Source organism: Giraffa tippelskirchi, chromosome 10 (assembly GCF_054371585.1).
Source record: "Giraffa tippelskirchi isolate mGirTip1 chromosome 10, T2T-mGirTip1v1.2.pri, whole genome shotgun sequence".
Lineage (NCBI taxonomy): Eukaryota > Metazoa > Chordata > Mammalia > Artiodactyla > Giraffidae > Giraffa > Giraffa tippelskirchi.
The window spans coordinates 143,097,841-143,110,667 of record NC_137284.1 but is presented as its reverse complement, the minus strand read 5'-3'; the positions used below and the strand labels follow the sequence as shown (position 1 = coordinate 143,110,667).

Here is a 12,827-nt window from a genome sequence, read left to right as displayed (position 1 = left end):
TTCCCTGGGTCGGGAAGATCCCCTGGAGCAGGACATGGTAACCCACTCCAGTATTCTTGCCTGGAGAATCCCATGGACAGAGGAGCCTGGAGGGCTACAGTCCACAGGGTCGCAAAGAGTTGGACACATCTGAAGTGACTTAACACACACATATTAATTGTTATCACTTTTATACATTATCAGTTGTCTTCTGATTATAGTCGATGAGGGTTTTGTACTCTTACATCATCCAATTCTCCTCCATCTCTCAGTACAGGCATATAATTCAATAATCAAAGTTCAACATATGATTATGTAAATTCCATCTACTTCAAATGTCACAGAATTTACTATATTTGCATTTCCTTCCCTGTTCAGTTTTGATTTTTCTTGCAGTCAGAAGTGTTATTGTTTTCTCACCTTAAGAGGGTTTCTAAGTTAGGAGTTCAACTTTTCTATATCTTTTCCTCTCAGTTTATATCATGGTCCCATTGTTGGGAACAACTCTCTTGTATGTGACAAGTATTTACTGAGCATCTACTTTTGCAACTTATCAAGCTATTAGGTGTTAAGAGATACAGAAGCATGCTCTTTGGCCTTTTGCAGCCTAGAATTCAGTTAAGAGACAAGAGAGGCACACATAAAAAGATAAACATTCCAAGCATGAAGCAACAATTTAAGCATTGCCCTATGTGCTCTGTGATGTGTGGGGAGTTAATAGGACCCACAAGGAACGTTCTGGAGCCAGAGGCTAGAGGCACACAGAAGGTTTTCTGGGGGGCACCAGGCCTGAACTGGGCCTTGAAGTCTCATCAAAGCAGAGATAAGAAGAGAATATTCCAAGGGAGGGAATCAATGAAGAGATAGTCCTGGACTGCAAACATAGGAAACATCTTTGAACAGGACTTGGTCTCAATTTTCTCATTATTAAAATGCAAGGAGAAGCTGGCAACTGGTACTATGGTTGAGTGAGAGAAAACCCCTAATCTTAGGAAGTAAACATTGAAATACTTAGGGATAAAGGGCCGAAACGTATATAACCTTCAAATGGTTCAGAAACAAACAAACAAAAATGGATACAATGTAGGATATTCCTTGCACTATTATCATTTTGGGACCCTTTGGAACTATGTAATTATTTGGCAAGTTATAAAGACACCTTCAAGAGCTCTATCTTAAGGAAATAATCCCATTTATATAAGCCTAATGATTTAAGCAGAAAATTATTCTTTGCTCCATTGTAGCAAAGAAAGAAAAGAAGTCAACTTAAATATTCAACCAAAGAAAAATGGCTAAGTAAATTCTATAGTACTTCATGCTGCCAGGAACATGGATTTTTCCAATAAATTTAAGTCTCAAAAGAAAATGATCAAAGTACAATGTCAAATGAAAACATGGAGGATAAAAGCCAGCACATACTGTATAAATCCAATTATGTATCTATATAGACATTAAAAATTGAAGAAAATATACCACAGTATTAACAGTAGTAAGATTGAGGGTAATTTTATATTTAAGTTTTCTATATTTTAAAGTTTTCCATAGTGAACAGGTGTTTTTCTAATAAGAAAATGAACATTGTTTTGTAAAAAGCTAAAGAAAATAAGATTAGTGAACAGACCCAGCATTATTTTCATAATTTTTAAGGACATAGCTCAGTTGGTAAAGAATCCGCCTGCATTGCAGGAGACCTTGGTTCGATTCCTGGGTCAGGAAGACTTACTGGAGAAGGGAAAGGCTACCCACTCCAGTACTCTTGGGCTTCCCTTGTGGCTCAGCTGGCAAAGAATCTGCCTGCAATGAGGGAGACAGGGGTTTGATCCCTGGGTTGGGAAGATCCCCTGGAGAAGGGAAAGGCTACCCACTCCAGTATTCTGGCCTGGAAAATTCCATGGACTGTATAGTCCATGGGGTCGTAAAGAGTCAGACACGACTGAGTGACTTTCACTTCACTCACAAGATAAAATTGTTAATGTTTATTCTTTGAAATCATATTCATAATGGGTGTTTTTTATATCTCTTAAAAAGTGGAGACGACTATTTACCCTCTAGAGTTATTGGCAGGATTAAATGAAATAATCTTTGTAAAGTGCTTAGCCAGCTCACTGGAAAAGACCCTGATGCTGGGAAAGATTGAAGGCAAAAGGAGAAGAGGAGGGCAGAGGATGAGATGGTTAGATAGTATCACTGATTCAATGGACATGAATTTGAGCAAACTCCAGGAGATAGCGAAGGACAGGGAAGCCTGGCATGCTGCGGTCCATGGGGTCGCAGAGTTGGACACGACTTGGCAACTGAATGACGACAAAACAGCCAAGCACTCGCCCAAGGTAGAATATATATATATGTATATGTAATATTGTTGTTGTTGTTGTTTAGCTGCTAGGTCATGTCTGACTTTTTTGTGACCCATAGACTGTAGCCCACCAGGCTCCTCTGCCCGTGGAATTCTCCAGGCTAGAGTACTGGACTGGGTTGTCATTTCCTCCTCCAGGGGTTCTTCCCGACTCCAGGAATCAAACCCCGGTCTCCTGCATTGGCAGGTGGATTCTTTACCACTGAGCCAGCAGGGAAGCCCATATATGTAATATACACCATAGCTAGCTATTTTAATAAACCTCATCTCTCTGCTTCTTGCTTGCCAGCCTGTAGTTGACAGTGAGTTTAGTCGGACGGGGGCTGGGCCCCAGGTCGGGCAGGGGTGACCCACCCTGGCCTCCGCAGGTGGCAGGCGAGTATTTCAAGAACACCACGCTGCTGCTGGTGGGCGTCATCTGCGTGGCAGCGGCCGTGGAGAAGTGGAACCTGCACAAGCGCATTGCTTTGCGCATGGTCCTGATGGCTGGAGCCAAGCCGGGCATGTAAGTCACACTTAGTGCATCTCCCCAGCTCCCAGTGGGCCCCCTGGACAGTCAGGGGGATGTCCACTTGAGGTTTTCTACCAAAAGGGATGGGAGGACACCAGGGCCATGAGGCTCCCTCCTCCTTCTCCAGGGAGAGGGGCTGTGACCATGGAATGGAGACTTTAGTGTCCTTTATTGTCACAATCTACATAACCCGAGTAACCTAGACTCCCGCTGCAGCAGGTTACAACATCTAAGGGTCTCATTCAATAAAACAAGATGGACCAACATAAACTGTTTCCCAACCTTTTTTCCGGTGTATCAGGTAACAGGCAGGATGAGGAAGTGGTGTCTTCTCCTCTGTCATTTAAGGAGGCGTGGCAGTTTCCTGCCATCCACCCTGAGTTCTCGTTGTCCCTGGTTCAGACCACAGGCCTGTCAAACGTGGCATCTGACCCGATCTGCAGCCTCTCAGCTGTCTCCTCTTCTCTCTCTGCTGTCAGGAGGGGCACTTGGGAATGTGTAGGAGGTCAGGATTGATGGTGTTGTGTGAACTCACTCCCACTCTGTTGGATAATAACCCTGCCCTTCCCTTTGGAATATTGTCCTCACCTCCTTCTAGCTTACAACTTTCTTGCAACACTTTTTCCCTGGCTCCTTTGGGAATCCAAAAGAGCATAAATAAATAATATGGTATTCGTTTTCAACATTAGTCATTAGATGAATACAGGTTATAATTCAAAAGATGTTCCCGTCTCCCACTTAACCACAGCTTTAACTCACAGCATAATTCTTAGTAATACCCCCTCACTCAGTAATAACCTGAGTAATACCCCCTCACTCAATAATAACCTAATATTGTACCCCACACTCGACCTGCTGGACACAGTCTGGCACTTCCCCACATGGTATTCGGACTCTGCAGCTCTTTAAAACCCCTGAATACTATCTTCGAGAATTTTTATCCCATTGTGTTGCCACCAATCTCTGTTCACCGTACCTTCCACCTCTGTGGGGCCCTCTGTTTGCTGGTGAGGGTCCAAATCAGACAAACTCATGTCTCCATCAGCCTAAACAGAGGCTCCATCGGGGCTCTGGCACCTACCCAGTCATGATCCAAAGGACAGACGTGCTGGCCCCCGAACTCTGCACAGTCAGTGATCCCACCTAAGGTGATCCACACAGGATGTCTTTATGCTGACTTCTCTTATGGAAATGAGAGCTGTATCTGTACACACTGCATGTTTTCAAAGTCCAGGAGAACCTGAACGTTACCTTTGTTAGCCTTTCTCCAAGCCTCAACTCTTTAAGACACTAGCTTCAAAAAACACACGCAGTGCAATGGAACACTGGGGCCTTTGAGGGCTAAGCTTTCAACGTGTTAGTAGTGGGACAAGTAGTGGGTGGAACCAGGAGCTCCATCCATTCATCTCTATTCAGTCGCTAATAACTATGGTGACATGGCTGCAAAGCAAGGAATGTGAAGGTATTCAGAGGTTTGCTGGCTGCAAGGGCCAAAAAAGAATTCCTTTATACTCACACAGGGAAACACACATCATCACCAAGATAACGTCACCAAGCTCTCTCCACAGAGAGATGAGCAATCAGTTAAGTCCATGCCCTGTAACCCTATGACCAAAGCTACTCTTTGCTTAAGTAAGGGCTTTTTTGGGGGGGGTGGGGGGGTGATGCCAAGGCCACTAGGCCATGAAGTGTGCTTCATTCATTCAACACATCTTCACATCTTTAATGTTTACTCTGTGCCAAGCCCTGGGAGTACCAAGTATGACATAAAACCTCAATATTCTGGATAAACGCCAGCACCTGTGGGTTGGTAGGAGGCCCTGAGGGAGCCCCGTGAGGTCAGAGGTTGGACGCGGGGAGGTGGGCGTGCTGTAAGGCTACCCCCGCCCCAAACCCCTCCCTGCCTTCCAGGCTGCTGCTCTGCTTCATGTGCTGCACCACGCTGCTGTCCATGTGGCTCTCCAACACATCCACCACAGCCATGGTCATGCCCATCGTGGAGGCCGTGCTGCAGGAGCTGGTCAGTGCCGAGGAGGAGCAGCTCGTGGTCGGCAACTCCAGCGCCGAAGAGGCCGAGCCCATCAGTACAGTTTGCTGGAGTTCATCTCCCCCTTGCTCCTCCACCTCTCCTCCAGTGACACCGCCCAGCTCGGCGCCCTGCTCCCATGCCCCCCTCACCTGCTTCCCTCCCCTCGTCTTCTGATGCCCCTCTCCCCTGCCCTTTATCCCCTAACCTCCAGCCCTGCTCATCCAAAGGTTCCCTGTGACCCCCATTCCCAGCTCTTCCTTCCTGCCCCGCTTCCAGCAGCCTCTGCTGCTCCCTGCCCCTGGATGCTCAAGGATTAGCCCAGGATCCCAGGCTTTTGTCTGTGTCCCTGAGTCCCACCACGCCCTCAGAGTGGAGGGAAGGGGAGTCGCCAGGCACCAGGCCCAGTGGGAGCCTGCATGCGCCTGGGTCCCCTTAGTCCAGCCCTAGCCCAGAGCCCCTGCCCTTCAGGGTCAAGTCCGGACTCTGTGTCTCACTTTCTGCTTTCCTTTGCTGCTGTAGATCTCGATGTAAACAACAGCCAACCTCCCCTGGAACTCATTTTCGTCAATGAGGAGTGAGTATGACTGCTTTCCTCCCAGATGGACCCCACCCCCACCCCCGCAGGTCCATCCCAGAGGTCAGGAAAGAGCCTGGGGAACAGCCCTTTCAGCTGGGTGGGCCACACTCACAGCTCGCCACACCACCACCTTCCCCCCACCCTGATTTCCTCTCTGCCTGGGAGACACTGCCCAAGATCCTGAGGGCAACTCCCTTCAAAACTGGGCACTGCAGGGCTGAGGGAAGAGGGGGAAAGACTATACTGAACCTGACGTGACATACAGACTGTACATACATCTCCCAAGCAGAATTTCATCTAAATTGATGTCCCTCTTGGGAGAATGATATTTTAAAAATCTATCAATGAAGAAAGTCTTGCATATTAGATGTCACTGGAGACTCTTAGAGAACCATGAAGTATTTTATAGGTGTTAGATATGGTCTTACTAGATTTCGCCTTGTTAGATACGGCAAGGAAAAACTAAGTGACGCATAGGGGATAACAGGACAGTTGGTGAGAGAGCCACGTGATGATGAAAACAAGCTTTTTTAGAAAAGGAGAAATCTGGTCTCAAACACTCATGTGAGTCAGATTCATGAACAGCTGATTTCTTTTGGACATCTGATATCAATATGTGGTCTTCAAGGAAGACTGTGATGAATAGGACATTTTAAAAGTTGGATTTGTACTAGAGCTCCATTGTGCAATTTGCTCTTTTCATAAAAAAAATGGGGAACCCACAGTGAGTGAGACCAGCACTATGTGGATAAACAGATGCAGGGGGGCCCTCTTCCCACCACTATCTCCGATCATAATACACTGGCCTTCCCTCCCCACCCTTGATGATGTCTCAGCCAAACCCCCCAGCTCCTTCCAGATATTAGAACAATCTCATTTTCAGATATTCGGCCATCTAGTCCAGGCTCGTGTCAAAACTTCACTCTCTCATTTGAAGCTTTTCCCCACACTCTCTCGTGCTCACACTCAACCTTCCTGTCAGCCTAGATCTGCAGGATGAGAGGTGACCGTGAGCGGGGAGACAGCTGGCTTTTTCTCTGTCTTCCTCTACCTTCCCCTCCCCTCACCAACCCTCTCTGCTACTTCTGACTTCTCCAGCGTCAGGACAGAGGCTGTAGGGAGCAGGAAAGACACAGGAGCACAGAGGGTCTTGGCTGGAGGTATTGAAGAGTACGGTCAGTGCCCGGGGACTCAGGTCCCTACTCTTTCCCACATCGGGCATTTACCTTCAGCGTCTTCAGAGTGTCCCCTGGAGGCCACCTCTGCACAGGGCCGGATGGCATAAGGTGCTCTTGGAGAACTGCTTGGCCCCCTTGGTTCTGTGTTCTGGTGGCTCACTCCCCAGCCCCTTCCATCTGCGGTTGCCTCTGCCTCTGTGGTGGGGCCTTTTCATGGTGAGCAGCGGCCCAGCCACCTTCCATGTGGGCCTCCCCCCTGGCAAGAACCACTGGACACCGAAAGCTCTAGCTGCTCCTGGTGCAGGGGGTCTTTCCCCCCTCACTCTGGCCTCCTGGGCAGCGCCCACTGGCCTCTTGCCCTTGTTCTTTTCCAGGTGTAAACACATGTCCCAAACTCCAAAGCTGAAGCTCAGGGTGCCCCTGGACTCTCTCAGCAGCACTCGAGCAGGGGAGGCTCGGGGAGGGGGTTGCCAGGGTTGGTGGTGGTGTGAGGATGGTAGGACGGCAGTCTGAGGGGTTCCTCACCAGCCTCCTTACCCGATTTGGGAAGGAGGATAGGGAAATATCACAATACTCCCCCCAGGCTGACAGCTCCCTCCAACGAACGCTTCCCTCTGAGCTCCATCAACTCCTGACAGAGCCTGGAGGTGGGTGATGACCGCAGGGCCCCACGTCCTGCATGTGTGTCCAGCACCTCACTGGCCTTCCCAGTGGCTGAGCTCACGGGACCCACTGTCCACAGAGCTAAGACAGACCAGAAACATGCCTTTAGTGCTGAGTGGAAGTCAGTACGACTGGTGTTAAATCCTCACCTTCCTCTCTCCCCAAGGCACAGCTGGAGAGCAGCCGGGGTGGGAAGGACTCAGCGCCTGCGGTGACTCCCACTCTGGGAGGTGCAGCTGCTGCTGAGAAGCTCGCCCCCATCTCCTTGCTCTCCTGTGCCTTTCACCACGTGTGGCCCTGGCCCTCCCTGCTCCTGTTCGCCTTAGAGAAGCATTTCACGTTTCTCCTTCTAGATGGTCAGCCAGTGAGACCGCAGTCCAGGGCCCCAGGCTCTCCAGGCAGGCAGACATGTTCTTCTCTGGCTCCACCACTTAGCACCCAGGCTCCCCAGGGAAGCTAGTAGCCTCCCTCTGCCTAGATTCCTACCCTGTAAATGTAGGTAACAGTACCTGCCCCACAGATCTGCTGTGAAGATTAACAAGGTCGTGAGGATTGAAATCCATTCTTGAGTGCTCAGCTCCATGTTAGCTATTAGCAGTCTCGATTTCCCTTCAAATGCAACACCCTGCCCTTGTCCCCACAAATCCTTACCACATCTCTCAAAGGTGAGATTTGTCTTATTTGTAGCCTAGAACACCCGAGTCTAGAAGGGTCCCTTATACCAAACACCGATGTGGGCAGAATCCCCGTCTCAGCCAGCCTGGGCCACTGCTGTTTTTCCCACCTCCTTTGTTCTCTTCTAGCACGTCAAATGCAGACTTCAGTTCCCTGATGCAGAACAAGGTATGGCCTTGGGTTTCTTCTGTGCTTTGAGATACTTAAAAGACCCTCAAGATAACTCACGGGGACTTCCCTGGCGGTCCGGTGGTTAAGAGGCCGCCTTTTCACTGCAAGCGGTGCAGGTTTGATCCCTGCTTGGGGAACGGAGATCCTGCAAGCTGAACGGTGCAGCCAAAAAAACCAATTATACAAAAAAAGGTAACTCAGAGTCAGAGATGCCTGGCAGCTTATTGAGAGCCAGTGGCCTTCTCAGATACGAGGGCAGAGAGGTGCTCACCTGAGCCTGGACATATGAGGCTTCAGGCAATTCTGAACCCCAGGCCTGGTTTCTGGGCTTAGCTTCACAAAGGTACAGGCTAACCTTTCCTCACAGAAACCCAATATTCAGCCATCCACGGACTCACCCTTAGGACTCCTTTCAGGAGGGGTTCATTTACAAAAATCGTACTACAAAAGGGGATGGTTTATAGGTGAAAGTCAAGTTGCCCACACTGCTCAGCCTTGCCCCTTCCCCTAGGGTTGTTTTTACATCACTTCTCACCTCAGTCCCAATGGATGGGCCTTGATCAGTCCAAACTATGGACTTGGTTGTATGCGTTTTCATTTTCTCTGTGTTAAAATGAAGGGTTCTTCATGAGCTAATGGAGTTCTAGAAAGTCAAGCTCTCCTCTAAGGACAGAGCCATGTTTTTCCAAATTTCGTAAGCCTCTTCAAATGGGGTGCTTGGCTCCAGTCAGACAGGAACCTGTGAAAAGAAGGCAGGCACAGTGGGGGTGGCTCTCTACCACCTGTTCACCCTGGCTCTGCTCCCCAAGTCCCCAGGGAGGGGAGACAGAGGCATGCCCCACCCCAGGGTGATCCAGTGGCTTCTCCAGACCCCACATCCTCCTCCTGATGGTGTGATGGTCTTTGTCCTGACAGAACCTGAATGGTGTGCCCACAGTCACCAACTCTGCCAAAACAGCAAACCTCCCAGGCAGGAAGCAGGACCCATCGCAGGTAATGGAACGGTACCTCCTGATCCTGTTTCCTTTGTGAAGCACCTGAGCTCCCAGGGGGCACTGTTCCTGCAGCTCTGAGGGTGTCAGGCAGGCAGGCTGTCTGTCAGCAGGCCACTTCAGCCACCTGTGTGTGAGGTCTGCATGTGCCGCAGCGACAAGGCATCCCACTCGCTGCTGACTTCGGCAAGTTATCCCTCTGTCCGAGCCCCAGTCTTGTCAGCTTTAAAACAGGCTCAGTCTAGATCAGAGGTGTTCACACTACTCCTCAAAGGTGCTTCGGGGGCACTGCAAATATTGTGGTTACGTATCCTGAGATTTTTAAGGCAACTGCTTCTCTGTTCCCTGATTTTCCCGGAACTTTTATCACTGAAACAAAATGCAGAAGTAAAACAGATGTGGAAGCTGGCGTCACACTGCAACTCTTACTTATAACCCTAGATTTCAAGTTTTTGTGTTCATCAAAATCATCTCAATTATGTAGCATCTGTATCATCATAAATAAATACCATTATTTATTAAATACCAAGCACTGTGCTGGGCATTTGCTCTCTAGTTTTGGCTCAACAAGGGAGCAACTTTGAACTGCATTTTTACTGAGATGCAGAGAGATGTACCCAAGGCTTTGGAGCTAGTAAGAGGAGAATCTCGATTCAAATGCACTTTCAGTTAAAACATCGATGTACGCCCATTAAAAGCCTTATTTGTTTCCTCTATTGGAGGTTCACGTCAGTTTTCATTAGGAGAAAGGATCATGGAAAACCACTGGACCAGAGACTCTCTGAGGTCTCCTCCAGCTCTTATAATCAAGGACTCTTTCAGGAGAATGTGGAAGGCTCCAGCCTTTTCCAGGCCCTCATAGAAGATGGGGCAGAGGTTATGGGCTTTGAGAATTGTGGCAGGGTGGCCTCTGCCCCCCAGTCTCCCCATGGCCTGGCCTGGTGACATCTGTACCAGGCTACTCCTAGTCTCATGGGCCTGGCAGGACAGAGGGGCACTGGCTTCTTAAGCCCAGAGCTGAGATCAGAGGTCAGAAACCTCTGACCCTGAAAGGCCATCACATGGACCACTCAGGGCCTGAGCGGACCAGGGCAAGGCTGAGATTTCTATGCCAATTGAGGGGGAGGAGAAAGAGGGGAGGAAAAATCAATAGGCAAGAAGGAAAAAGTGAGAAAGAAGGGAGGAGAGAAACACACTTTGACTCTCTGTCCAGTGAAAGCTGGACTCTTTCTATAATGCAAAGCTGCTTTTTTAGTCATTTCCCAACTAGGACTGTATTGTAACTCCACAGAGAATAACCATCTTCCATTTGGTATTTAAACATGAAGTAGAGAGCAGTCAGTTTTACTGGAATTCAAGTAAAAAACATAACTGTTATTATTCATAACAACAAAAATAACAATATCAATAGCTTACCATTTGTTAAATGCCAGGAAGTGTTCCAAGTGCTTTCTATTTACTCTTTACAACAACCTGGCAGAGGAAACTGGATTTTCCCCATTTTACAGAAGAAGAAACTATAGTTCAGATGGAGCTGCCCGAGCAGGTCAAGGGTAGAACTGGGACTGGGACCCATCTGACATCCAAGCTCAAAACATTTCTGTTGCACAATGGTCTTTCATGCTTTGTGGGCCAGAAGCCCAAGCTAGGTTGGAGAAGTTCACTGACTTTCCTTTGGTAGGAAAAGCCACCAGTCCTGACCCCCAGCTCCAGGAACCAGGAGCTCAAAAGAAAGTACAAGTCCCAGCATGACCAGATGATCTGCAAGTGCCTCTCTCTGAGCATCTCCTATGCCGCCACCATCGGGGGCCTGACCACCATCATCGGCACCTCCACCAGCCTCATCTTCTTGGAGCACTTCAACAAGTAAGTAATCCACTTGGTCAACAAGTATTTGCAGACCATCATGTGTCAGGAACAGACCCGGATGCTAAGGATATGGCAGAAAATAAAATCAGGGAAGCTTTTGTACCAAGGGCCAGAGAAATGATGAAGTCATTACAGTTAAATGTGATGAGAAGGGTGGGATTCTGCAAGGGTGGCGGGGGCGGGTGGGGGGAATCCGTCTAGAGGGAGGAAATGCCTCCCCAAAGAGGTGACAATGAAAGTAGAGACCTGGAGCCTGAGCTGGAGTAAACTGGACAAAGGGAGATCTTCCAGACAAAACAATGTAGGAGGCTCAGAGGCAAGAGAGCAGAGAAAACAAAGACAATGGCAGAGGGCGAAACAAGGCCAGGGAGGTGGATGTGCAGACCACACAGGGCTTCACAGGGCCCATGAAGGAACTTGAAACTCATCCAAAAAGGTTGGGAGAAGCTTTTGAAGAATTATAGGCAGGGAGTGAGGTGATCCCATTTACAGTTTTGAAAACTCATTCTGGATTTTAAAAATGGACAATGGAATTTGGGAAGGAAAAGGCAGGAAGTCAATCCAGGCTGCTGCTGCCAGTGCCCAGGACAGAGCTGATGGTGGCCTGGATAACAGTGGGAGGAGAAATGGCCGGATCTGAGCGAGCTTCTGAGGTTGGATTAGGAAAAGCCTGAGAGAGGGGAAGCCCTGGTCTTATTGTCAGAGCCGGGACTTCAGCAGCTGGGGCAACAGAGCTGCCCTTGACCTACACGAGGGTAAAGATGAGGAAATGCTGATAGAGAAGTGGACATGTCCGGGTGGACATGTCCCTGAATCTCAAGAGACATTTTTAGGCTAAAGACACAGATGTGGAGTCGGGGTGGCCACCAGACTCACAAGGGCCTCATGTGGGTTTTAATGTCCTGCTGTCAGTAGACAAGCAGCCCTACATTTGCCTTTTGCACTGGGCCCCACAAAGTAGATGGTAGCTGGTCCTAGTGACTTGCATATGGAAACTGAAGCCCTAAGAGTGATGGAGATTACTCAGGGAGAACACAGAGTAAGGAGATCAGGGGCATAAATATTAAGCACAAACATTTAGGGACTTCCCTGGTGGTCCAGTGGTTAAGACTCTGCCTTGCAATGCAGGGGACATAGGTTCTATCTGTGGTCGGGCATCTAATATCCCACATGCCGCAGAGCAATAAAGCCCACACACCACAGCTCAAGAGTACAGGCACCGTGATGAGAGATCCCCCGTGCAGCAACCAAGACCTGACACAGCCAAATAATAAATAAGTAAATATTTTTTTAGAAAAACATTTAAAGTAGACTAGAAAAGAGAGAATAAAACAGTATTAGACAGAGAAGAGGAAAATCTAGTGTCATTCTACCCAAGGGAAGAAAGTGTCCATATTGTTTAAAGTTGTTGAATGATCAGGCAAAGTAAGGACAAAAATGTATCCATTAGATTTGATGATATGGAGGTTACTGGTGACCTAGGTGAGAACAATTTGGTCAAGTGACCTGAAAAGAAGCCAAATTTCAGTAGTTTGAGGAGTAAGATGGAAATGAGGAAATGCACAGTTGGCTGTGAAGGGAAGGGGAGAGATGCGGTGATAATAAAGGGAGGGTAAAGCATGGCAAATAAATGGGGAAACAATGGAAATAGTCACAGACTTTATTTTCTTGGGCTCCCAAATCACTGCAGATGGTGACTGCAGCTATGAAATTAAGACGCTTGCTCCTTGGAAGAAAAGCAATGACAAACCTAGACAGAGACATTACTGACAAAGATCCGTATGTCAAAGCTATGGTTTTTCCAGTAGTCATGTACAGATGTGAGAG

General features: G+C 48.3%; 2 protein-coding genes across 4 annotated transcripts in view; one reads left to right on the top strand and one right to left on the bottom strand.

Moving 5' to 3' along the window:
- SLC13A4 (solute carrier family 13 member 4) overlaps nt 1-12,827 on the top strand; it is a 42,962-nt gene that overhangs the window by 17,791 nt on the left and 12,344 nt on the right. The window contains exons 3-8 of the mRNA XM_081533012.1: nt 2,704-2,840; nt 4,758-4,930; nt 5,395-5,449; nt 8,097-8,136; nt 9,055-9,132; nt 10,813-10,997. Coding sequence (XP_081389138.1) covers nt 2,704-2,840; nt 4,758-4,930; nt 5,395-5,449; nt 8,097-8,136; nt 9,055-9,132; nt 10,813-10,997 — 668 coding nt within the window. The remainder of the gene's footprint in view (nt 1-2,703; nt 2,841-4,757; nt 4,931-5,394; nt 5,450-8,096; nt 8,137-9,054; nt 9,133-10,812; nt 10,998-12,827) is intronic.
- Nucleotides 1-12,827, bottom strand: part of LOC145523189 (uncharacterized) — a 44,142-nt gene that overhangs the window by 19,411 nt on the left and 11,904 nt on the right. For 2 of the 3 annotated variants that reach the window (XR_014066411.1, XR_014066410.1), the window contains exons 3-4: nt 9,148-9,500; nt 8,675-8,878 (exon numbers count right to left, since the gene is read on the bottom strand). Coding sequence is in view for 1 of the 3 variants with exons in the window: in XM_081533013.1 (XP_081389139.1) it covers nt 11,036-11,061 (26 nt within the window). In the remaining 2 variants the exon portion in view is untranslated. Of the gene's footprint in view, nt 1-8,580; nt 8,879-9,147; nt 9,501-10,547; nt 11,062-12,827 lie in introns of those variants that run through there. The other variant, XM_081533013.1, reaches the window with a different exon arrangement.